The sequence below is a fragment of the Mustela nigripes genome, chromosome 10 (assembly GCF_022355385.1).
Source record: "Mustela nigripes isolate SB6536 chromosome 10, MUSNIG.SB6536, whole genome shotgun sequence".
NCBI classification, from domain to species: Eukaryota; Metazoa; Chordata; class Mammalia; order Carnivora; family Mustelidae; genus Mustela; species Mustela nigripes.
In genome coordinates this window covers 4,249,435-4,274,014 of record NC_081566.1, presented here as the reverse complement: position 1 = coordinate 4,274,014, position 24,580 = coordinate 4,249,435, and the positions used below count along the sequence as shown (strand labels likewise).

The 24,580-nt window shown below is 34.4% G+C and overlaps 1 protein-coding gene across 3 annotated transcripts in view; it reads right to left on the bottom strand.

Annotated features, from left to right (window-relative positions):
* The window catches only part of SUCO (SUN domain containing ossification factor), an 87,360-nt gene that overhangs the window by 17,220 nt on the left and 45,560 nt on the right, over nt 1–24,580 (bottom strand). For 2 of the 3 annotated variants that reach the window (XM_059412468.1, XM_059412470.1), the window contains 12 exons: nt 23,031–23,136; nt 21,105–21,125; nt 20,862–20,917; nt 20,282–20,373; nt 19,506–19,571; nt 14,305–14,373; nt 13,454–13,544; nt 9,739–10,902; nt 6,532–6,619; nt 3,124–3,228; nt 1,438–1,592; nt 870–961 (listed from right to left, as the gene is read on the bottom strand). In XM_059412468.1, the coding sequence (XP_059268451.1) occupies nt 870–961; nt 1,438–1,592; nt 3,124–3,228; nt 6,532–6,619; nt 9,739–10,902; nt 13,454–13,544; nt 14,305–14,373; nt 19,506–19,571; nt 20,282–20,373; nt 20,862–20,917; nt 21,105–21,125; nt 23,031–23,136 (2,105 nt within the window). The remainder of the gene's footprint in view (nt 1–869; nt 962–1,437; nt 1,593–3,123; nt 3,229–6,531; nt 6,620–9,738; nt 10,903–13,453; nt 13,545–14,304; nt 14,374–19,505; nt 19,572–20,281; nt 20,374–20,861; nt 20,918–21,104; nt 21,126–23,030; nt 23,137–24,580) is intronic. The other variant, XM_059412469.1, reaches the window with a different exon arrangement.

Sequence of the window (24,580 nt, the reverse complement as noted above, 5' to 3'; positions counted from 1 at the left end):
TAAATTAAAAATGTTATTATAAAAGAAAATCACCCAAAAGAACAAAAAAAGAAAGAAAAAAACAGGAAGGAAGAAGAGATTTACTAGTGTTGAGCAAACACACATACAATAGGTTGTCTCTGTGAATGCTGTGATCACAGTAAATCAGCAATGCTCAGCAATGATTACTCAAACGATTTAGTCAATTGAAACATGCTGTTACTAAATCCCAAGGCAAGAGAAGCTAGTTATTATTAAGAAAGCAATCCTAACTGAAATATACAATTAACTTGGTTATTTTAAGACTGCTATAAAGCTAAGTCTCTTAGGAAGTGCTAATTATGAAAGAAATGATATAGAAAAACAGCTACTCAGTACTAATTCATTCATTTAAATTTAAGTATTCACTGAGTGTTAGATAATGGAATGCTATTACAGACCCTGGCCTATAAAAAAGAGATAAACTAGATTTCCACCCCCCCAGAAAGTGCCTCACAGTCCTCAACTAGAGACAAAAGGGGTCCTACCTGTACAAGAAGAGGAGGCAGATAAGCACAGGATGCTATGGGAGCACATTCAGGTTTTCCAAATCTGCTGAACTTTCTCAAACATCCCTTTCTAAAAAGAAATACTTCTAAACAGGAGCATGTGCAAACAAAGCTACCAGTGGCTAATTAAACTAAGCCCCCCTTCCCCACCCTCTGGGCTTTTAGGAATAAAGACAGAAAGAAAGTGTGCAAGTGATAAGGTGGCTTTGACGCAGCACAAACACAAAGGTTACTTATGCCCATTACTCTGCTGCAGATGGTTCTGAACACAGGACTGACACTGCACTTACGCAGAAGTGAGCTAGATTCCTGTTTACATATAAACATGGCACAAAAATCTACCTTCTTTGCCAGTTAACTGTAGAGACTTGGATCTGATGAGTGGGAATGAAGTTCTCCTTTTCAAATTCATATCATCGTAAGATGAGAAACACCTGAAACATGAAGAAAGTCAACACTGGGCACAATGAGTAAACGACATATAATTTACTCTGCAGCTGGGGCCTGATGGAAGCTGCTGAGAACTGAACATGCTACGGAATACCAATCTCTAATGTAAAACTCCAGTTACTGCTATTACATGTAAAAAAAAATTAAGGATCATACTCTAAAAGGTGCTATATTAAAATACCTATTATCCTCTCCCTTTGAATTCCACATTCAAGCATCCTTCACAACCAAAATATTTCAATGGTTTATGCACTTCTTATTAATGCTTTCTTTATTCCAGTCTATAGAACCTTCCAGATACAGGACTATCTTGCTAATTCCAATGTTGTTTTAACACTGCAATTTTAAGATATCATATGGGGAAAAAAAATTATTTCAGTATTCCCTTATTCAGTAAAATTTCTCAAAAATATAAAAAAAAAACCATAGTAAAAAATGTGAAATAAAATGCTGACGTTACCTTTTAGGGCTTGGATACTGATTACTTTTAGGGAGTTTCGAAATATAATCTCCATCAAATTGAGAGGTGTTTCGACAACGCTGCATACAAAGCATTAGTCCCAAGACAACACAGAGAACCAAAGATATGACAAGATAGCTTTGTCGATCTGAAACCTGAGAGGAGAAAAAGGATTTAGTTATTATATATTTTATATATTATAATAATATTAAATATTGTATTATTATATTATTAGTTTATCATTTAAAAATTTTATTAAGGAAAAATACCATGGGATATAAAATTCAAAGAACAAATCGTTTTAAACATTTTTTAATGTGTTTCAAAATCAAAAAATGCATGGCATGCTCTTAGAATATGAACTACTGAGGTAATGTCTTACTCTGTCTTCTCCCCTCCCCCACAAATCTTTAAACATTTCAAACCTATGGAAAACTTTTAAAAAATATTAATGAATATATTCATGCCTTTCAACTATGTTCACCAATAGTTAATATTTTGCTACATTTGCTGTGTTTTTCCATCTGTACTATCTCCTACTTGGGGAGAAAAGAAAATCTTGCTCCTACCTAGTCTAATCGCCCAGTTATTTAAGCAAAAAACATGGGGTCACCCTTAGTTCCCCATCGCACACATCCAGTCTTTCATCAGGGCTTGTCCTTCTCTTAAATATCTCCTGAATTCAACAACTTCACAATGTTCTCCACTTCTAAAACCCTCCTCCGAATCGGTGTCACCGCACCCAGGTTATCGCGACTACATCCCAACGGGCATCTTCCCCACTTCTGCTTTTGCTCTTCCCTAAGAGGCAATTCTCCAGAGCAACAAATAGGGAGTTTCTCAACATATCGTCAATGACATGACCCCCATCACTTCTTAATTCTTTCCAATTAGTTGCAATGATCAGAATAAAGTTCAAACTCTAAATTGCCTACAAAGGCCTCCATGACCTGAGCCCCACCATTCTGCTCAGCTCATTCTGTACATTCCCTCATTCTGCTTCAGCCAGGCCAACTAAACATAGCACATTGTTTCCAATTTTGGGTCCTTTGCCCAAGTGTGGCTAGTAACAGGTTTGTTCTGACCCGAGGCCCCCACATTGAGCACTCAAGTTCTAATGCCACTGCCTCAGATAAGCCTTCCAAAACCACCGTAGCTAAAAGAGCAACCCTTACACCACCATCCATACACACACATTTCATTCTGCATTCCACTGTCCTTCACATATATTTACTTTAAGTATTCCCCGTCCCCCAAGAGAGGCTCTGTGCAGTGCCAAGGATATTCACTGCTGTACACTCCAAGTACTATACAGCTCACACCCGCATACAATGGATGCTCAAGAAATACTTACTAAGTCAATTAAATTTTTGCTTTATTAAGCAACCCAATAAGCCTTTATAAACTGAAAATGACATATCAGTGGTCTGCAAAAGGCCTAACAGAACTGCTTTATAACCATATTTTAGGTTAAGACCTAAACTACAAATGTCTTTTCCAAAAAATTATCATAATTTGTGTATTTCCAAAACTTCAAAATGCCACATTCTGGTATTCTGAAGAAGCGCTCTAGAAATTGACCATTTTGTTTGGTTGAAGTTCTTAGATACCACGTTCTTAACAAGACTGCCTTTTTAACAACCTCTATATATGCAGTGTGTCTTACAAAACCAGTAATAACAATACCTCGCGTTTTAATTCTGCCACTGTTGTTGATAAGTTTGAAACAAGCTGTGTCATGTTGGTCAGCTGTGCCTGTAGTAACTGGATGGCTTCAGTTTGCCGCTGATCCTATGATAAAGGAAGAAATATTATTTTTATGTGTATGAAACTTTTATCTGTACATTATATACACTGTATAAGTTCCAGTAAAATTACTAAGTTCCTCAAGAAAAAAAATATATTAATACAAGTTTTTAATGAATCAATATTGTAAAGTGTGACCAGAAATTTTTAAAAAAACAAAAAATGATGAACCCTCCCTCTCCTTAGCCCTCCAAAAAACCATTTTGCTATTTACTGCTACCATTTGGATTACTGTGTAATAACAAATTATACTTTTCACGTTAGTATCAGCTCCATGTGCATAAACCAGCTGTATGCAAAATAATCACTTTGTCAAATAAGTATTTTTTTTTTTTAAAGATTTTATTATTTATGTGACAGAGAGAGAGATCACAAGCAGGCAGAGAGGCAGGCAGAAAGCCCAATGCAGAGCTCGATCCCCAGACCCTGGGATCATGACCCAAGCCGAAGGCAGAGGCTTTAACCTACTGAGCCACCCAGGCACCCTATCAAATAAGTATTTTTAAGCCAAAGCAATCAGCACAAAAACATGTTGACAAGTTTTTGAAAAATGTTTCTGGATATGAAGCAGGCTCATACCAAAAAATTAAAAAGTTCTATTCTGTTGCACACTAGGATGGAATTTAGGATGTTACATAGTCAAAACCCTACAACAGTTAATCTAGTCAATGCTAAAATATCACCAATGAAAATAAATTAATCAAAAACACCCATCTCTCTAGCTCTAGATTTTTAAAACTTTTATAATGAACAAACATGTTTTTATGTGAAATATTTGCATGCATATTTTAGGAAATTATTTATCATATTCCTCATCAGGAACCCATATTAGGGAGACTATACTGAAAATTTCAACTTACTACTGAATTTGGGGAGGATCAGAAGAAGGCAGAATGTAAAGAAAATCTAAGACTCTATTTAGGATCATGTATGAAATAGTTATATAACCACTTATCACTCTAGACCTAAGTTTTCCAAACTTAGATTTATGTAAGTTTTAGGGGCGCCTGGGTGGCTCAGTCGTTAAGCATCTGCCTTTGGCTCAGGTCATGATCCCAAAGTCCTGGGATCAAGACCCCCATCGGGCTCCCCACTCAGTGGGAAGCCTGCTTCTTCCTCTCCTTCTGTCTGCCACTCCCCCTGCTTGTGCTTTCTCTCATTTAAATAAATAAAAACCTTAAAATAAATAAATAAGTTTTAGATCTCAACTGGGGGGGGGGGGACCAAAGGGGGGGGGGGTTGGGAGAGATGGATGCATAAAAATATAACAAAAAGTTTCACTTACTTCCCTTACTGCAATACACTCTGGTAGTTTCTATCCTACTTAGTCTGTTTAAAATGCTGAACCTGACTCATAAAACTGTTTTTTCTGACTCACATTTGACAAATACTGATAAATTCCAGATAATTACATTTAAAGAAAAAACTATGAAATTTAATAAGTTAATACTTCTAATCAAGATTTATTTCCAATACTTTTAATAATATATAAATTATTTTAAAAGTATTTAAGTAAGTCTTTGACATCAGAAAATATAGAGGGGAAATCATTTTAACTATTAAAATTAATGGAGTACTAAATAACTACTGTGTTCATGGGTCAGAAGATAATATTGTTAAGATGTCAATTCTCCAAACTGATGTATAAATTCCACAAAATCTAATCAAGATGCAAACAGGTTGTTTTTGTAGATATTGAAAAGCTGATTCTAAAATCCATATTAGCCAAAACAGTTTTGAAAGAGACGAACAAAGTTGGAAGATTCACACCATGTGACTTCAAGAGTTCCTATCAAGCTACAATAATCCCAACAGTCTGGTTATCAGCATAAAAAAAGATGAACAGAATAAAAAAGAAGTCCTGAAACGCATCCATACACATACACATACACACACACACACACACACACACACACACAAATATATTTTGAATTGATTTATATTTATACATAAAACGTTCAGAAAAAAACTGAGAAAAAATTCTTTGTGACTCTGTGTAAGGGAAAGATTTTATAGAGCAAAGAGAGAACAGATAAATAGGTTTTAAGAAATTAAAAACTTCTGCTCTTCAAAAGACACTTTTTTTTCCCCAAGATTTTATTTATTTATTCGACAGAGAGAGATCACAAGCAGGCAGAGAGGCAGGCAGAGAGAGAGGAGGAAGCAGGCTCCCTGCTGAGCAGAGAGCCCGATGTGGGGCTCGATCCCAGGACCCCGAGATCATGACCTGAGCTGAAGGCAGCGGCTTAACCTACTGAGCCACCCAGGTGCCCTTAAAAAGACACTTTTAAGAGAACGATAAATAACAAACTGGAAGAAAAATTTGTAAAATACATCTCTAATAAAGGACTTGTATTTTGAAAACATTTTAAATAACTTCAACTAAAAAAAAAAAGACACTAAAAAGGAAATTTGTATGAAATCACAATTGGATTGTGTTATAGTTTAGAGTTTTAACTCGCAATAAGATGCACTAAACTCTAAAACCTCAGGTCTCCTCGCTTCATCCCACCATCCCCTAGTCCCAGATAAATTTTTAGAAAAGTATAAAATTTCTTCATCATAGTAACACACTGTAAAAACTTTTTTTTTAAAAGATTTTATTTATTTATTTGACAGAGAGATCACAAGTAGGCAGAGAGAGAGAGGGAAGCAGGCTCCCCACTGAGCAGAGAGCCTGATGTGGGACTCGATCCCAGGACCCTGAGATCATGACCTGAGCCGAAGGCAGCGGCTTAACCCACTGAGCCACCCAGGCGCCCCACTGTAAAAACTTTTAATAAACATCTGGATACTATAATACTGAAATTGTGTGATACTGAAATTGTTTCCTTAAAATCAAAAGACAGAGTAATGGCCAATATTATCAATGATACTGCATCACAGATAACAGATAGAGGAAAAAAAGAAGAAATGAAAAGGTATAAGGATTAAAAAGAAGAAACAGAACTGTTCTTATCTGCAATCAATTAGATTAGCTGTGTAGAAAACCACAAAAGATTTGAGTTTAACAAAGCTGCTTTAAAAAAGGCCACTGCACTTCTACCACATATACACACACAGACTTGGAAACGTTAATAGGAATAATGCTCAAGAAATTTTCTCTGGAGGAAAAACAGATGCTAATAGCTAGGTAATTTCCCAAAAATGACATCATATAATAGGCTTTTATCATCAACTATCAGGGGAAAGAAAGAACCAACACTACTTATCCTTCTTACCAGCAAGAGCCTATAAAATTCAAAAGAAATTTATATAAAAAGTAAATAAGAGTTGAAGGTGACCAACCTGCTCCTCTGCTATTCTTGAAGTATTCTGAAGTTTTACTATTGTTTTATTAAAGGCCTTCTGCATTTCTTCCATTTGTTTTCGGTACCTGGGGAGTAAGAAAGTATTTATTAAATAGCTTTAATTTCTTATTCATTAACTTATTACTGGAAACACACTTCTGATTTCAATATGTGAGATAAATATACTTTTTTTTGAAAATGACTCTTACTGAGGCCTGGAACACTTACAAAAGTAAAATAAAGAGATCCCTTAGGTATCTTCTACCTTAACATCAATTCTCCATATCTCACTACTGTGTAAGATCAGTCACATATGTGATCAATCAATTTATGACAAAGGAGCCAAGAATATAAAATGGGGAAAGAACAATCTCTTCAATAAATGGTGTTGGGAAAACTGGACAGCCACAGGCAAAGGAGTGACAGTGGACAACTATCTAACACCATACACAAGAAGTAACTCAAAATAGATCAAACACTTGAATGTAAAGAGAAACAGGTGGTAAGCATCTTTTTTTTATTTGACAGAGAGCGATTACAAGTAGACGGAGAGGCAGGCAGAGAGAGAGAGATAGAGGGAAGCAGGCTCCCTGCTGAGCAGAGAGCCCGATGCGGGGCTCGATCCCAGGACCCTGAGATCATGACCCGAGCCTAAGGCAGCGGCTTAACCCACTGAGCCACCCAGGCGCCCGGCCATGGTGATGATTTTTTGGATTTGACAACAAAAGCAAAAATAAACAAGTACATATCAAACTAAAAAGTTTCTGCATAGCAAAGGAGACCATTAGAAATAAAAAGTCAGGGGCGCCTGGGTGGCTCAGTGGGTTGGGCCGCTGCCTTCGGCTCGGGTCATGATCTCAGGGTCCTGGGATAGAGTCCCACATTGGGCTCTCTGCTTGGCGGGGAGCCTGCTTCCCTCTCTCTCTCTCTCTGCCTGCCTCTCCATCTACTTGTGATCTCTCTCTGTCAAATAAATAAATAAATTCTTTAAAAAAAAAAAAAAAAGAAATAAAAAGGCAACTTGCCAAATGGGAGAAAAACTTTGCAAATCAGGTGTCTGATTGAGTTAATATCCAAAATACATAAAGAACATGTAACACTCAGTAATAAAAAAATTAAAGAATCCAGTGGCAGAGGATCTAAACAGACCTTTTTCATAAAGTTATATGAATGGCCAACAGGTACATGAAAAGATGCTCAACATCACTAATCATCATGGAAATGCAAATCAAAATCATAATGAGATCACCTCCCATCTGTTAGAACAGCTATTACCAAAAAAGATAAGACATAACACATGTTGGCAAGGATGCAGAGAAAAGGGAACCCTTGTTGGTAGAAATGCAAATTGATGCAGTCACTCTGGAAAACATAAGGAGGGTCCTCAAAAATTAAAAATAAAACTAATTTATGATCCAGTAACTTGACTTCTGAGTATTTATCTGAAGAAAATGAAAAAACACTAAGTTGAAAAGATGTATGTATCCCCATGTCTACTGAAGCATTATGTACAACAGCCAAGCATGGAAGCAGCCTAAGTGTTCATCAAAGGATAAATGGATAAAGTAAATGCGGTATCTGTATACGATGGAGTATTATTCAACCACAAAAAAGGAAATCTTGCCATTTGCAACAACATGGATGGATGGACCTTGAGAGCATTATGCAACTGAAATAAGTCAGAAAGAGATAAATATCATACAATCTCATTTATATGTGGAATATACAAATAATAATGAGAACAATACCCTCAAACTCCTAAATACAGAGAACAAATTGGTGGTTATCAGAGGTAGAGGATGGGAGATGGGAGAAATGGGCAAAGGGGGTCCAAGGCACAGATTTCCAGTTATAAAATGTGTAAGTAAAGGGGATATAATGTACCGCATGGTAACTACAGTTAATAATACTCGGTATCTGAAAGCTGCTAGGAGAGTACATCTTGAAAATTCTTGTCACAAGGAAAACATCTTGTAACTCTGTGGTAATGAATGTTAACTAGTTACCACTACTGTGGTAATCATTTCAAAATATATACAAATATTAAACCATTATGTTGTATACCTGAAATTAATGTCAATTATATCTCAGTTAAACATAAAAAAAATTAGTGATTTCTGTGATTCCTTTGTGGAGGCAGTTAGGGTAGGGAGAAACAGGTAGGAGGTACTTTTTTTTTTTTTTAAAGATTTTATTTATTTGAGTGAAATCACAGCACAAGTGTGGGTGGGGGAAGGGAAGAGGGAGAGGGAGAAGCAGACTTCCCACTGAGCAGGGAGCCTGGTGCGGGGCTAGATCCCAGGACCTAAGATCATGACTTAAGCTGAAGGCAGACACCTAACCAGCTGAGCTAGCCAGGTGCCCCAGGCAGGAGGTATTTAAGTGGGCACGCATGTACATGCACGCACATTTTGCCACTAAATTGTCTGTATGGGTTAGGAGGAAACCCATTAGGATATAATGGTGACCTTAGTGACATCTCATTAGTAGCATTTTCATTTAAAAGAAGAAGGGGAAGGTGGTGTTTCAGACGTTCTAGACACTTAGTGCCTAGGTGATTGCAAAATGTTGGGATGAGAAGCCCTAAGGACCCTGCACAATTAAGGGATAAAAAAGACTAAACAGGTATAAAAAAATGGAGAACTGTGCCTGGGGTCCTTAATCATTGCACAAGCCCGCTGGCACTTTGAGCAAAACAGCATGAATTATCACAACCAGAACCAGGATTCTAGGACTTCTCTGAAAGACTGCAGATGTTGCCTAATCATCCAGTTCAGTGTACTCTAGTCCTCACTGATTTAAACTCTTGATATTTTGTCTAGTTCCACTAAGAGCTTCAATAGTTAATGTTTTTATAGATATTACATACACAGTATAGATAAATGTTATATAATTTTCACATGAGTACTATGGGAACCAAACAGTAGAAGGGGCTAAAGTTACAAAAGAAGAAAAGAGAAACTTTTGAAGAAAATTAAAACATGTTGTCACCCTAATACACAAAGGTATTACATCACTCAGTACTTCTAAAAAAGAAAATCAGTTCTTTAAGTCATTGATCGACCTTCAAGTAACACTCTCCGCAGCTAACCGGTACTGACTACTACTATATCATGAGATCATTAATCCTCGACTCCTCTATTCAGAAATCATACTATGCTACTCACCTTGCCAAGCAGACTGTGCTATTGATAATAAGGCTTACCTTTGGCTAAGCTCCTCCAGATAGCGGCCACTGAGAGACATGTTAACTTCTAAGGCTTTTATACGATTATTAAGTCTCATAAATACAGACTCCTTTTGGTTTGATCCATGTACAAGATTTCCATTAGCGTATCCTAGATCTGTCGAATTTTGCAATTCAGCATAGAAGTCTGTAGCTGTCCTCTGTAGCCCTCTCAAAAGGGCATCTTCTGGAGACTGTTCTTCCTCTTTTACTTCAGGTAATGAAGAAGAATCCAGAACAGGAGTCAAGGCTTGCTTTGGTGTGTCAGCTATGTGCATTTTGGCTTCCCCATCTTCACCGTCTGGTATAGTAGCTGTGTTTACAGGTGGCACTACTGTTTCAGATAGCTTTGTGACAATGTGCATGGAGTTTGTATCTTCTTTTACAATATTATCCATTATTTCATTAAGCTTATCTGTTTCATAGATCACAGATGGCTTCTCCATAGAACTAAAACCCTCAGACTTTTTTTCTGTCTCATTATCAACCTCAACAGAAGTCTCCTGAGGGATCACCTGAGATGGTGTAGGTCCTGCCTCATATTTAAAAGGCTCAGATACTTCTGTTTTAGATAATGAATGGATTTCTGGAGTAACATCTAAAAGAAGAGACTGAGAAAGAGTTTGAGGATGGCTTGGTTCAAGTTCTATTGCATCTGCACTCTGATTAATCAAGTCACCTTGATGCATACTACTTAGGTCACCTAGAACAATAGTTTCAGCCTCTTTTTCCTTTCTCTTACTGTCCAAATCTCCACTCGGGGGCTGCAATACTGAAACATCCACTGATTCTGCAGGAAGTGGTAAAGGCGGCTGAGGCAACACAAGATGATCTTTTTCTTTACTCACAGTAGTTCTGCTACGTTGCCGATAAAGAGCAACTCTAACTGAACACCATTTATATATGTATTCTGTAAAACTAGAAATACAGCAAATTGTGGTCAGTTCACTGCAAAATATTTGTGTCTCTGACTCAAACCACGGTGATGATTCATCCTCCTGTTCACCACTACCCAGAAGGGTCACTGTAGATGGACCTGCCTCCTCTTCTTCCTCTTGAACCAGTTGTACGATTGGACTCTCTTTCGGAGTATCTGGTGATGTTAGCTCTGTATCCTGTATGTGTCCTTCAGTGGTCACATACCTAGAAATACATAATCATAATTACATATCACTTTAATTAGAAGTCTAAAGTTAAAATTCTGCTAAAAATTCAATGTATCATACATCAAATAAAAGATACTAGATACAACAGAAACTAAAATTTTTTTTGGATGAAATGTTCCCCTTCAAGTCATTTTTAACAAATAAGTATTATTCAGAAATGGTAACAGAAGGGCCATTTATTAAATGATAAGCCAGAAAACCCAAATCACCGTATTTACTAAACCAAACTTGCTTTTTTAAAGTATCTATTTTAGAATTGCTTATACGTGGAGTATAAGCAATTATACTAGAATCTGGGATTCTTAATATATGAATGTACTTTGTATCTGAATATCATACTTTCAAAAGGTAGCTAGAAAATTTTTCTGTGGATGACTTGAGGAATTCCAGCGTAGCATTACACATACACACACAATTACCTGCATCTCTCCCTCCCCAAAGTAATCTTAACATCATCTTGGCTAATTCTCTATTACTTAAAGCCAAATATTTAAGAACTCTAATGAAAATGCTGACTAATAAGAAATACTGCCCCACCTGTAACCTAATCCCATCTCTAGGATCTAGAGTCCGTATATATGGTAGGAGAGTGTGGGGGGTGGAGCTGGTAGAAATAGTGCTGTAAATTATAATGTCTGTAGTTTATTCCAAAATAAAAATAAACTTCCAGTGCAGCCCTTATAGCACAAAAGGTAAAAACTGAAAAAATAAAGTCATTTGAATACCAAAAAAAAAGAAACATCTTCATATATAATTTTCCTACTCTGACAAATTACTAAGAATTCCAGGAAATGTCTTTGAATAAAAACTAGTATCAGATTAACAAAGGTAGCAATAGAATAGTATCTAAAAGCTAGATCATCTTGCTGATAGCAACTGGACAAAACTAAAACATAATTAGACTATGCTTCTCTAAATAGATGAAATACAGATACATGGTCTCTAATGACATCTCTTACATCTTTATTGCTTACTATCTACAACAGAAATAATGACAGTAAAAAGGAGCAGCGTCTGAAGAAATGGAGGGAGAAAAACTAAAGTGAATTAATTTGGTACAAATTAAGTTATATCCCATCTATAAATATATCCTAATCAGAGCTGTATTTTAAAAAACTCAAAGGTGGGAAAAGAAGTAAGTCTTTTCATAGTAACTTTAACAGTGACACCCTATCACAGATTCTTTCATTTTCATTTATCTTCTTCAAAGGACTGCCATACAGTCATCAAAAAGAATTCAAAACAAATATAAAGAAACATTAAATTAAAAAGTAAGCAATTACATTAAAAAATCTACTAAAATCAAACTAATAGAGAAAAGTAAAAACTACTACATTAGCCTGATGTGGTATCTTTCAACAAATAGTCATATGTATATATAGAGGCGTGTGTGTATGTATGTGTGTGTCTGTGTGCATGCATACACATACACGAAGTGAAATCAGTTTCCTTTAGTTCTGAAAAATAAGACATATATGTGCTGCTAATTGAAGAAGCCTAGTGCTAAAACTGGGACTAGCAGACACGCTCCACATAATTAGAAACAATACCAAGAATATCCCTATCCTAAATAGATTTCTAGGAATCAATGACATAAACTGCTATATTTTCTCTCTAGTCATCCAATAAATATCTTTAATCACTTTCCGAATAAACACAGAATACAAATTTGTCACTTGCCCTTCAAACCACAAAAAATCTCATTTTTTAAATAGAATGGTATTTAGGAATTATAATTCAAACCACACCCAATGCACATTTCATTATACATCTCCTGTTCAAATATCCCATCCTGTTAAGCAGAGTTCTAACAGGAAAAGCTTTCAAAATTTTACAGGGTGTATCTAATGAAACACACATAAACTTAAAATAAACATACCCAATTATCCAGTCTATGAGCTTATCTGTTATAGATAAGAAGTTCACATAGCAAAAACCTTAATCATCTCTAGTAGAAAAGACTTAAAAAAAAAAAAATGGGGATATTTTATGTTAACTACATGATAGACATTCTTGTCCAAAGTGCCCCACTGCAATCTGGGAGAAGACCTCTATCTAGTTTAATTTAAGAAAGTGAGCACTCTAAGAGTTTGCTGTGAGACAAACAAATAATTTAAGAATCACTGCTCTAGAAATTTCAGGCACCCTTTATAGCTTTCAAGGCACAGCAGAGGTATTTAATCAATGCTTTTAAATTTGAATTTAATAAATGAAAGCTTTAAAAATTTGTCCTCAAACCTATACCTACAGAATTAAGCCAATTATTTGCAATAAGAAAAGGATTCAGTGTTGTGAATAATAGAAATTATATATAATATCAAAACAACAAACATATGGTCTGGAGTGAAGTACATTCCTGGTACCTAAAAAGCAACTTAGAGATATTTTAAGTGGCTGTGGAATGCCTGTCCCATGACTCAGAGCTTTCTATAGATAATCATTTCACACATAAATCCAAGTACCTTTCTGTATACTAGTACACTTAGCTCTCCATTTGAAAAGAACTCTAATATCACAACAGAACTTACTCAGGTGATGGAACAGGAGTTGAAACAGGAGCTAAGTCAGGCATTTTAGATGCAGCTGTGGCAGTGGCATTCTCAGATATACTTTTATTTCCTATTTTAAGAAAGATACCCACGTTGAGTTTAATTTTAAAAAACTATACCATGAAGATATTTCACTATAACAAATAAAGAACTTTAGTTTCTGGGGGAGGAAAAAAAAGTCAAACAGGTTTGCTACTGCAGACTTTATTTTCTTCCATCAAAGTTCTTTTAGAAAGAAATGATCAAACAAAATCAGAACTACAAATAATGCATATTCTTTTTCAACTTTTCAGATAATTTAAGCAAGTCAAATGACTATAAATTTTGTGTAATCTTACATGATTAACATGCCTTCTAGATACCTAAAGGAGTTACTAAAGAGAATGAGAAGAAATGTATGGGTCATTTTTAAGTTCACATTTAGAACTAAGGATTTTCTAAGAACAAAAAAGGCAAGATGGCTTATCCTTGCTATCAATACTCTTATCTGGCATTCTCTAGAGGAAAAAAAAAATCACTTTTTAAATTGAGTTGTTATTTGATAAAAGCATGCATGAAGTACCACTAGAAAGCTTCAGGAAAGAGGTAAGGGATAAAATTATTACTTCTACAGCAGGAAGAATCAAAAAAGAAATTCATGAATTTTATATAGTCAGGATTGTTGTGAAATTCAAATAAACAATGATTAACAGAAGATTGGTAAGTCTCTTTGATTCATTTCTGTATTTCTAAATGAAAAATTAAGTTCCTTGGCTTATTAATTAATTTTTCTAACTAGAATGACCCTTGGAGTATCAGATATTTAAAAGACCCATAAAATGATCAGGTACCTTCAGTCAGGTCTTCAGTTTTTGCTCCCAGAATATTAGCGGCAATATTCACCATATTTAGAATGGCATCTAAAACAAAATTCAATCAGAAAAAATACTAATACACCTAAAAATTCTTATATAGCTTAATATCAGATAGTCCAGAAACCATTTATAATGGCCTTTTTGCATTTTGGGGGGACTAATTACCTTTTTGTTCATCTTACTACGTAAGTCCAATACAGGACACAAATTTCAGCCAAAAAGTATAAAACATAAAACTGAATTTTTAAGGTCAGAAAGAATTTAAAACTTAATCATACTATTTTGGTTAACCTCCCCAAACCGTTTGCTAAGACACTATCTTCAACATATTACAAAATTCAAATAAAGTTCAACATAAAGCCTGTATTGGAGCAGGGGAAAAAAATGTGACAACCAAAATTAGTATTTTACAGAAAAGCTTGTTTCTCTTTAACAAGTTCCTACAGTTTAAAACAAAAACAAGCTTGAAGAAGTAGTTTTTCCTAAACCGGTGATTTTTATAGATATAAATAAAATGGGACGATTACTACCCAAAGGAGAGCCGGAAAATTTTATTTTCAACTATGAATATATTTTATTTATTGATAATATGGGTTAAATCCCAACTTGATATACAAAGAATCAAATTTCTTTGATAATTTTTAATGATGCTTAATGGATAACACAGGACACAAAATCTTTTGTGAACTGGGTGGGTATGGGCATGGAAAGGTTAAGTCAAAGTTCTGAAACTCTCAATGCTGTAGGGAAAGCTATCAGCATACCTGCCAATTCTGCCTCTCTTTCTAAAGAGCATACTCGGATGATGAGTAAAGTAGTAAAAACTTTAATATCTGAATAAATAGCCAAAGGCACTTGAGTGTCACAAAATGCCTAACTCCATAAAAAGCTGGTGCTGAGAATAGGTTGCTTCCGTCTATGAGGTAATTTTAAGGGAAATTAATTTCCATCCCCAGTCTAATCCCTAACATTCTGCTAGAAGTTAATTCATCTATTTTATCAGGTTTTCTCCTATTAAAATATTAACCTCTGGCAAGAGCTACATATTAAGTCTCATCAGTTATATCTGTCTTGTCTTCCTTTCCTAAGAGACCCATAGGGTTTTCCTCACACTTTCAGTGAAAATCACAGATGTGAGAAGTAGGGAAGGATCGAAGGAGGAAAAGCGAACAGTCTACCCGGGGCCGGTGAGGAAGCCAAGCACTGTCACCTGGAGCTGATTGGCATGTTTTATGGCGGGAGAAAATAGTGAGAAGTTTTAGACGTTTAAAGTGGTAACAGGAGTCATAAATTTCTATCTTTACAAAGCTCAGGAATGATACTTTGTTCCAGTCACTGGTATAACACACAAAAGCTTCACACTTGCTTCACAGTCAATGTCTAGGATTTCAGGTAACCTTGCCCTTCCTTTGGCCAGACAAACTAGTAAACAACGCAGCAGCGGGGATTCTAAAGCAGGAGATAAAAACAAAAACAGAAGCACCGTATTTCCACACAAACCAAGATAAAGTAGCAATGGAAACTCTTTTATTTCCACATAAATCCACCTTAATGTCAACCAATGTCCCAAGAGTATCTGATCTTCTACTTAGCCTGACAGCTAAAGTTCTGTCAAACAGACTGCTTCAGGGAATCAAAATTCTGGAATCCAATCTATATTCTAAAGTCCTTTGTGCTTCAAAGGGCACTCTTACCTCACATAACAAATTTTTTGGCATTTAAATTCTGGGGCATTTACTGTTAAAGAATTCAAGAACAGAATATATCTGTGGATCTGTGTAAAGAAAGCAGCTTTAGAGTATTGTTTTTTAACCTAAACATAAAGAAGATTTATACCATCCTTCATTTAAAATACTACTTTTATCATTATTTCAGGGGGCTACTTGGTAACAAAAGCAAAATTTGGCAAATTTCTACATTCTCAGTCCATCTAAAAAATAATTTTGCTTCTATTCAGAGCACTGCCAAATGTAGGCTTATTTTGTCTTTTGAGAGAGAGCAGCTTTGTGAATATTCTATTCTGACCATTCCCAATTCGCATACAAACACACGATAGCTTGTCATAATGTGGCCACTAAAAAAACCTTCTGAATAGGCTAAGGTAATAATTTGGTATATAGTACCAAACTCAACATTTGTCCTTAATTTCCTCCAGAGTAGTCAACTCCTTTATCTTTGAGCAGGGCACTATTCATCCAATCTCATTCTTTTGGGAATGAAATTCTCCCCAGGGACCATCAACATGTAATACTCAGTCTTCAGCACACCAAGGCTCCTTTCTCTATGGAAAACAAACTACCTATGCTACAACATAAAAAGACAAACCAACAAAGTAACTATTTCCTCCCATGTGTATTTAGATACCTCTGCTGCATGCCCACCCTCAATCTCCCTTCTCCTTCTAGGTCTTTAAAATATATACATTCATAAAAAATACTTTCATGTAAAAGAACACAAAAACTGTACTTTGTCTTAAACGTATACACAGAAACCTGGCCTTTAAGCAATTCTACAAAATGCAGACCATATTTAGAAGTAAAGGTAGACTTGCAAGAATATCAAGGTAGAGAATGGTCTGGAAAATCCACATGACAAAGTACAAGGAAAGCAGAATGATACTAAGAATTTTTTGTTCATGTAAAATATTCAAATGTTCTGATTCAAGGATGTAAATAAAATAATCAAGCAGAAGAGCTGCCATAACTATACAAAGTCAAGAATGCTGCTTTCTCTAACGTAGTGGTTTCTCCCTTTTTGGTAGCTAAGAGAATTATATGATGTCAAGAATGTCCAAATATTCAGTATGTATGCTCTTTGACAACCAAGTTCCAATAGAATCAATGTACTCTGGTGACATATATTTCCTGTAACTACTGACTGCTTAATACCAAAAGGAAAAAGGAGTTTATGTTAATATTAAAGCCACGGGTGGGGGGGGGGGGGTTGGGGGAGGCACCAGGGTGGCCCAGTCAATCAGTGTCTGACTCTTGTTATTGGCTCAGGGTTGTGAGATCGAGCCCCTAATGTGTTAGGCTCTGTGCTGGGCATGGAATCTGCTTAAGATTCTCCTCTCCCTCTACCCCAGGTTCTAAAAAAAAAAAAAAGAAAAGAAAAAAAAAGAAATTAAACCCACAGAATTCTGTTTTGGAGCCACGGTCTAAATTTAAAAGGTATATCAGGTTCAAAATTGGCCAATTTCAAGCTGATTCATAAAGTGTGATGATGACAGTCAAATTCAGATATTTCAGTGCCAGAGAGTAGCTCTTTCACCTGATTCAACTGTTATTTACTGCTTAAATGTTATACCACCTTGGAGGTGGTAGCAAAGTCAGGCTCAGAAATAGTCCCAGACTCTCCATAAGGACAAGCACAGAACACAGCTCTGGTAGGTCATGTCCATAACCTTCGTGACACCAAAGTCTTATCACTGCAGCTACTAATGGCTCTTTTTTCTGAAACTTCAAGAGACGGAGATCTTTTTAAACCCGATTTTCTATGGTGTAGGCTTAGCTGACATCTTCCCACCCTCCCTCCCTCTCACTAAACAAATTCTTTCAACACCAGAACACTGAAAGATAAATAGAGAGAGCCATCAAAAGAAAAATAAATGATATGTTACCAAGAAACAAATCTGAGGTAAAAGATCCCAAAGTAGAATATAAAGAAGATTCTTTATCTAATTAATACAAATAATACCTTGGTCAATGAAGTGATTACCAACAGGGAAATGCTCTCTATTGTGATATAAACTGAGTTTTGTCTAGGATAGTAAGGCATTCTCTTCCCTAACAGTCTAGGGCTATTTTCTGACTCCATAAAATTAACGATGCTTCTAGACAGCTACTTAATGTAAGATCATTGAGCTATGATGACTACCACATAGCATAGATTTTTTAATACAAATCTGAGGACATGAACAACATAAATATCCAGATAGATAAAACAGCATCATGTTTTCACTCTTAAAAAAAAAAACTATACCCCATAGGAATGAATGAAGAACCTATTTTTAATGCTGTCATCAACTAGATAGCTAAGAATGCTACTTAAAAGTAATCACTAATCTACAGAAGTCAGCTGACTAGCAACAGAGTGAAACAAAGTATACTGAGCTAATATGCAACAAAGTTAAATATTACATAAAGGGTTCCTCTTCTACAGGTATTTTTAAAAATACCTGGAAAAAAACAGAGGAAACACCTAGTTCCATAGACCATAGCTATACAAAATATCTACTGAAATATATATACTAAAACCTAAAAAGATATAAAGAGACAATATACACAAGAGACTGGGATTGAAGCAAGTCAATTTACTAAAAGAAGCAAGGAAAATGCACAAGAAATTAGTCATCGATCTCACGAAGATTTACTTTTATTATAATCAACCATTAATCTCCAAATAAAAACAAAACTCCTTCCAGTATTTTATGTTCTTTACGAATAACCAAAAATAACAACCATTAAAATGTACCTACTTGAATTATAACAATACCAATTAAGTGTCAGCTGGTAATGGTCTTTCCAAGACTCTCCTTAGCCAGCTTACCACTAGGTTCAGGTAACAGGCTGGCACAACAAAAACTGAACTAGTATCTTAGTCATTATTTCTTTAGTTTACAAAGAGTTTATTATTATTTTTTTTTTATTATTATGATTGTTACTGCTTGAGAATCATTATTATTATGGAAAAGAACCACCTTTGTGTTTGTAATTAATTAGGAAACTAACCACATCCATAGGTCAATGATTCCTTGTTTGCTAGGATTTCACTGATGCCTACTACCTCTGAACTACTGACCATTCGAATTCCTTTCCCATCTAGTATGACTAGCCAGATACTTCTACTCATATAGTCTGGACCTCTTTAATAATTCTTTCCCCAAGTAAATTCATAGTCCCTTCTCCTAAGGAAAAAGCTTTAAAAATATAAACACTTAAGGTAAGAAAACAAACTTGTGCTTACATTTTTTCCTTTCTTTTCATCCACCCTTCTTATTTTATCTCTATAAAAATATATTTCAAAACTATTATCTTTGATTTCAACTCAAGTTCAATACTTAGGGGGAGGGGGGCTTCCTAAACTATATACCACAACAAAATATCCACATATGTCCGGGAAAAAAAAAAAGTTGGGAAATATTTTGATAGTGTCTAAGAAAATCCCCAAATACTCACTTGTAGCAGAACCAAGAAGATTTTTTGAGGATTTATCCTCCCCAGTATTATAATCCAGTGGATAATCTGTTTAAAGAGAAATTAAAAGTAATTACTCTGGGAACTATCTCCAATAATAAATTTAAAAGCTCAAATTAGGGGCGTCTGGGTGGCTCAGTGGATTAAGCCTCTGCCTTTGGCTCAGGTCATGATCTCAGAGTCCTGGGATCGAGCCCCGCATCGGGCTCTCTGCTCAGCAGGAAGCCTGCTTCCTCCTCTCTCTCTGCCTGCCTCTCTGCCTACTTGTGATCTCTCTCTCTCTGTGTCAAATAAATAAATAAATAAATAAATAAATAAATAAATAAATAAAAGCAAGCTCGGATTATGTCCTGTCAAAGTCAGCTGGCATTTAAAGCCTATTTTATAATAAATATTCACTATACATCTAAAATATGTTCACAAAAAGAAAACGAGATTCATAAGCCATTTATCTAACTGATAAGCCAAGGAAAATAATTCCACTGCTTACCAAAATTTTAATCACATTTGTAAGACTTTATTAACTTTTCCATGTACTTTACCAACCGCTGGTAAATGTCTTCATTTCACTTACAGGAAAATTAAAGAAGGTAAAAATTCCATTTTTCAGGCTATGATTTAAGATCTCCTAAAATTAGGACTTGCTTGATAAAGTATAAATGGAAGGTGTCATAAAATCCTCTCCTATCCCTTCAGGCTATGAGACTTTAAAAAAGCAAAAAATATACATAATAGTCACGTGTCTTAAAGTCACTTACCATAGTCCTCATCATATAATTCTTGACGTTCTGACTGATACTGGGAATCAGCAATCTCTTCATATTCTTCAACCATGCTAGTGCCAAATACCCTGTTAACAACAACTCCATTAAAGACTTTCAAAACAAAACAGAGTTGTGAAGAGTCATCTCTTCATAATAAATGACAAAATACATTAACTTTGGTAATTTTTTGAGGGCCATTAGCTCCAAAATAATGACTGTTTCTCAACCTGTAGTCATCCATCGACTGTTTCTATTCAAATTTTATCTATTCAAGGCATTTAAAAATGTGATGGCCAGTTTTATCAGTCCAGTAATTTTCCATATACTATCATCATAGCAAAATACCAAGCAAGCTAGACCAGACACACATGATGGTTATTTTTTCTTAGAGTAAATTTTTACATTTTTCTAAAATGCTTTCAAGAACAAGAAAGGTTTACAAGCTTATATTTCTATAGTATTAACTTCACATAATAGAAAACTATTTCTTCACTTTAAGTATGTTGGGATTTTTGCACACCACTTAAAAAAAAAAAAAAAAAACACTTGATAAATGTCTGTTGTTCTGTATTACCTTATAAGGCTTAATGGACAAAAGTGCTCTGATCCAAAATGTGATACCAACTCTACCTAAAGAATAAAAAGCACAATGCATGTGAGATTATCTAACAATATATGGAGTTTCTTTCATTATAACATTTCTAAAAATAAAGTCCTCATTTCCCCAAAAATCAGTAACTGTAAAGTTTTGCTTTTTTGTCATGCAGTAATATGCCATGCCCTGTTATTCAATATTGCAAAAGAGAAGGTTGCTAACCTTTATGTATTTGATGAACATCTGAAGCAAGAGGAAGGAAAAGAAAAAGAAATCAGTTCCAAAGTCTGAATAACATGCTATAAGCAACATTTAATATTTGTAAATTATATTGTATAATTATAGAAAGCAATGTACTGTGATGGATAACATTGTAGTACTCTTATTTCTTTGCAGAAATCAAATCAATGATTTAAATTTTTACCACCAAAGCTAGAAAGTATAATCTACCTGTAACAATGAAATTAACTTTAAGGTTAAGTTGAATAACCTAAAATTCATTGCTGCTGTTTTACCTGTCAGAAACAAAAATATCCTAAAAGTAATAAAGAATATCTAGAAACAACCTGTGTCTTAAATTAATTCAAATAGTACAGATGCTTCATGTATATATATATATCTATATATAGGTACATATGTGGGTATACACATGTATATACATACTGATAAAAAGATTAGCATAACAATATTTACTCTTATACCATTTTGTACATAAATTTTTTAGGGAAAGCATAAATTTTTCAGATGTTATGTTATTTCAAGTATAACTTACAGAATTAAAAGATATATATCAATCTACTTTTAAAATATAGGCTATTAAAAAGTAGACCCTACATCTGGGTTTAGTTTGGGGATAAGGGAAATCCAGGTAAACGTATACATTTATTGACATTAGGATCAGAATAAAATTTTTTTTTTTGGATTGTTTTTTAGAAAAACATTTTAGAAAAAACTTTTTAGAAAAGTCATCATCAAGATGCTTTATAGTGTCCCACCATAAAAAGAACCAAGTAGAAAATGGCACTTTTTATACCACCAGTAAGTTATGTTCTGCCATTATTAATAAAGTAGATGGTATAAAGAATGATTCTTGGAAATATTTCATTACCATGTGGGTTGCCTTAATTGTAAAATTAAATACAATTGTATCACCTGCCAAATAATTTTTAAAAATTTTCCTTATCACAGTGTAGAGACTGCTATATAAAAAGGTCATTAAACAACTGTTTAAAAGAAATGGAAAATACACCTTCATTTTCTGAATACTGTTTAACCATTAACAGAGAATATCAACTGTATTTTTAAAAACAGAATTTAGCATTTCTATATTGAGACTAGGAATACTACAAGTTTACCCATTCATAGAAGCCAATTTAATACATGCTTAAAAAAGACACAGACAGCAAAATCCCAGAGGATGATCAGGTAGTTTAAGTTCTCATATTTAAAGAAGAAAAGACAGAAATTAGAGCTGCTATCATTCCAAAAGGTCGTATTATAAACAGTGGCATTTGAAGGAGTACTATTATTTTAAAGAAAAAAGAGGGGAGCAGAGGAATAGGAAACTCCTGTATTTTGTCTAAAATCCAATTCAAGAGTGATAATTAATTCTACTTTGGTAGATAATTCCACCTTGCAATGGTGGAGAAAGCAGCAGGAATACTGAATATAAGTGTTTAAAGTTTATTTGAAATTGGTATTTGGACAATATCTCACTTGAACATACAACAAAGAAGGGAAAAGATATAAAACAAATAACTGGATATTAAAATTAAAATGATCTAAGAATCAGATTCTAGTAAAAAAAAAAATCAGACCTGCTTCCAAGACTTCAGTATTTGGGTTTTGAAATACAGAGAGATGAAGATAGCATTTTACATAGAGATTCAAAAAATTTTAAGACATAATCTGAAATTTCATCAGAGCTGCAAGTATCAAAATTAGCATAAGTGTCAGATTAAACAAAAGGGAATGTATTCATATTTGTTTTGTAAAATAATAAATGCAGGTCAGAATTATTTTATCAAAAAGAATACTGCATTAAATTTCCTAAGTTTTAGGATTTCTAAAAAGGTGGGGTAAGGTATAAAAAGGTATGAATAGGTATGTTTTCATTATAAAACATAGTCCGGTAGGTATAAACATTACCTTCACATATTTTGCATACATCTGCTCATCTAAAGGGAAACTCTGGACATTCCTCTCATCTCTACCATGAAAAGTACCCAGCTTAATCCACTTATTTGTGGGATATCTAGGAAATATAAATATAAACATTCTTTTTAAAAAATCATAAACCACATGTTGAGAAGTTCCAACACATCTTGAAAATATATCTTGTTTATTTTTTTCCACTCCAAGTGCACACATTCACTTAACATAGTTTAAATAGGAGTAAAATATTGAAGAGATGCACTTTCTTTTCCAACTAAACTCTGACAGGTTTTTCTTTACAGGTAAAGAATATCTTTCAAAACTCACACCATTATCAAAGAGAAAACAAAAAAAGAGTAAGACAAAAGGCAGGACCAAAAAGCTTCTTAGGTTTCCAAGTAAACTGGAGGTTTTAAAACAAAGAGTAGTCAAGAAATTGTTTTGGAGGGAGGTACTACTCTTCACATACTAACAAGTGTGTGATGATAAAAAAATATAAAGAAAAGTGCCAGTGGAAAGGGAAACAGAAAAAATCCTTTACGATTACACTATAATTTTACAGATCATACATAGCTACTCCCCCTCTTTAAAAGAAAATCGAACATAAAAGCCTTCTAGTTATCATTTTTATTTCCTACAGTGTTTTAAAAATCCCTCAAATAATGGAGTACTCTTAAAACTAAAAAATACTTAACTTGTCAAAGCTGGGTATGTCCATCTGACATATAAGAAAAGTACAGTGTAGAGAAAAAGAAGTGATCTGAGCAAGGTTATTAAGTGAAAAATGGATGGAATTCAAAAGGTCTTGAGAATTAATTTCAGTAACTGGATGTATGTGGTGCAGAGTGTGAGGCGGGAGAAGAGAATGGAAAACCATTAATGATCGACAACAGAAGAATAGCTGAATAAATAACAGCATACTACCATTTCAGTATGGTAGTATGAAACTACCATTTCAATATGCCATTTCAGAGATGCTCCAGAAAGGATTTATTGAATGAGTAAATACTGCCAGTGAAGGAAAAATATAAACTATTCATTAAAAATGGCATACTTAAAAAAAAAAAAATGGCATACTTAATGTACAGAATTACTGAACCAATATGTTGTGCACCTGAAACTAACATAACATCATACATTATCTATACTCAAAAAATTTTAAATGGTGTTATTTAAAAGAGGAAAGGATATTATCAGGATATAAGCTGATTTTTAAAATAGAATTAGTAAATATACAAGTACATATAAAACCCTAGAAGGAATATATTAAAATGCTTATAAGTTATCTTTGAATGGATTGTGATTCTTTACCAAATTCCTTATGTTATTTCTTTTATAATCACACACATAACAAACGTTTTAAAATTCACTATAACAAAAATATACCTCAGTATATATAAAATGAAGGATTCATGAAAGTTTTTAGTAACTTTTTAAAAAAACGTTTGGCAGCAACAGAGCATAATAATTAAAAATAAGGACAGATCTAGGTTTGAATCCTGATTCTCCAATTCACAAGTCATGTGACCTGGGCAACCTATTTA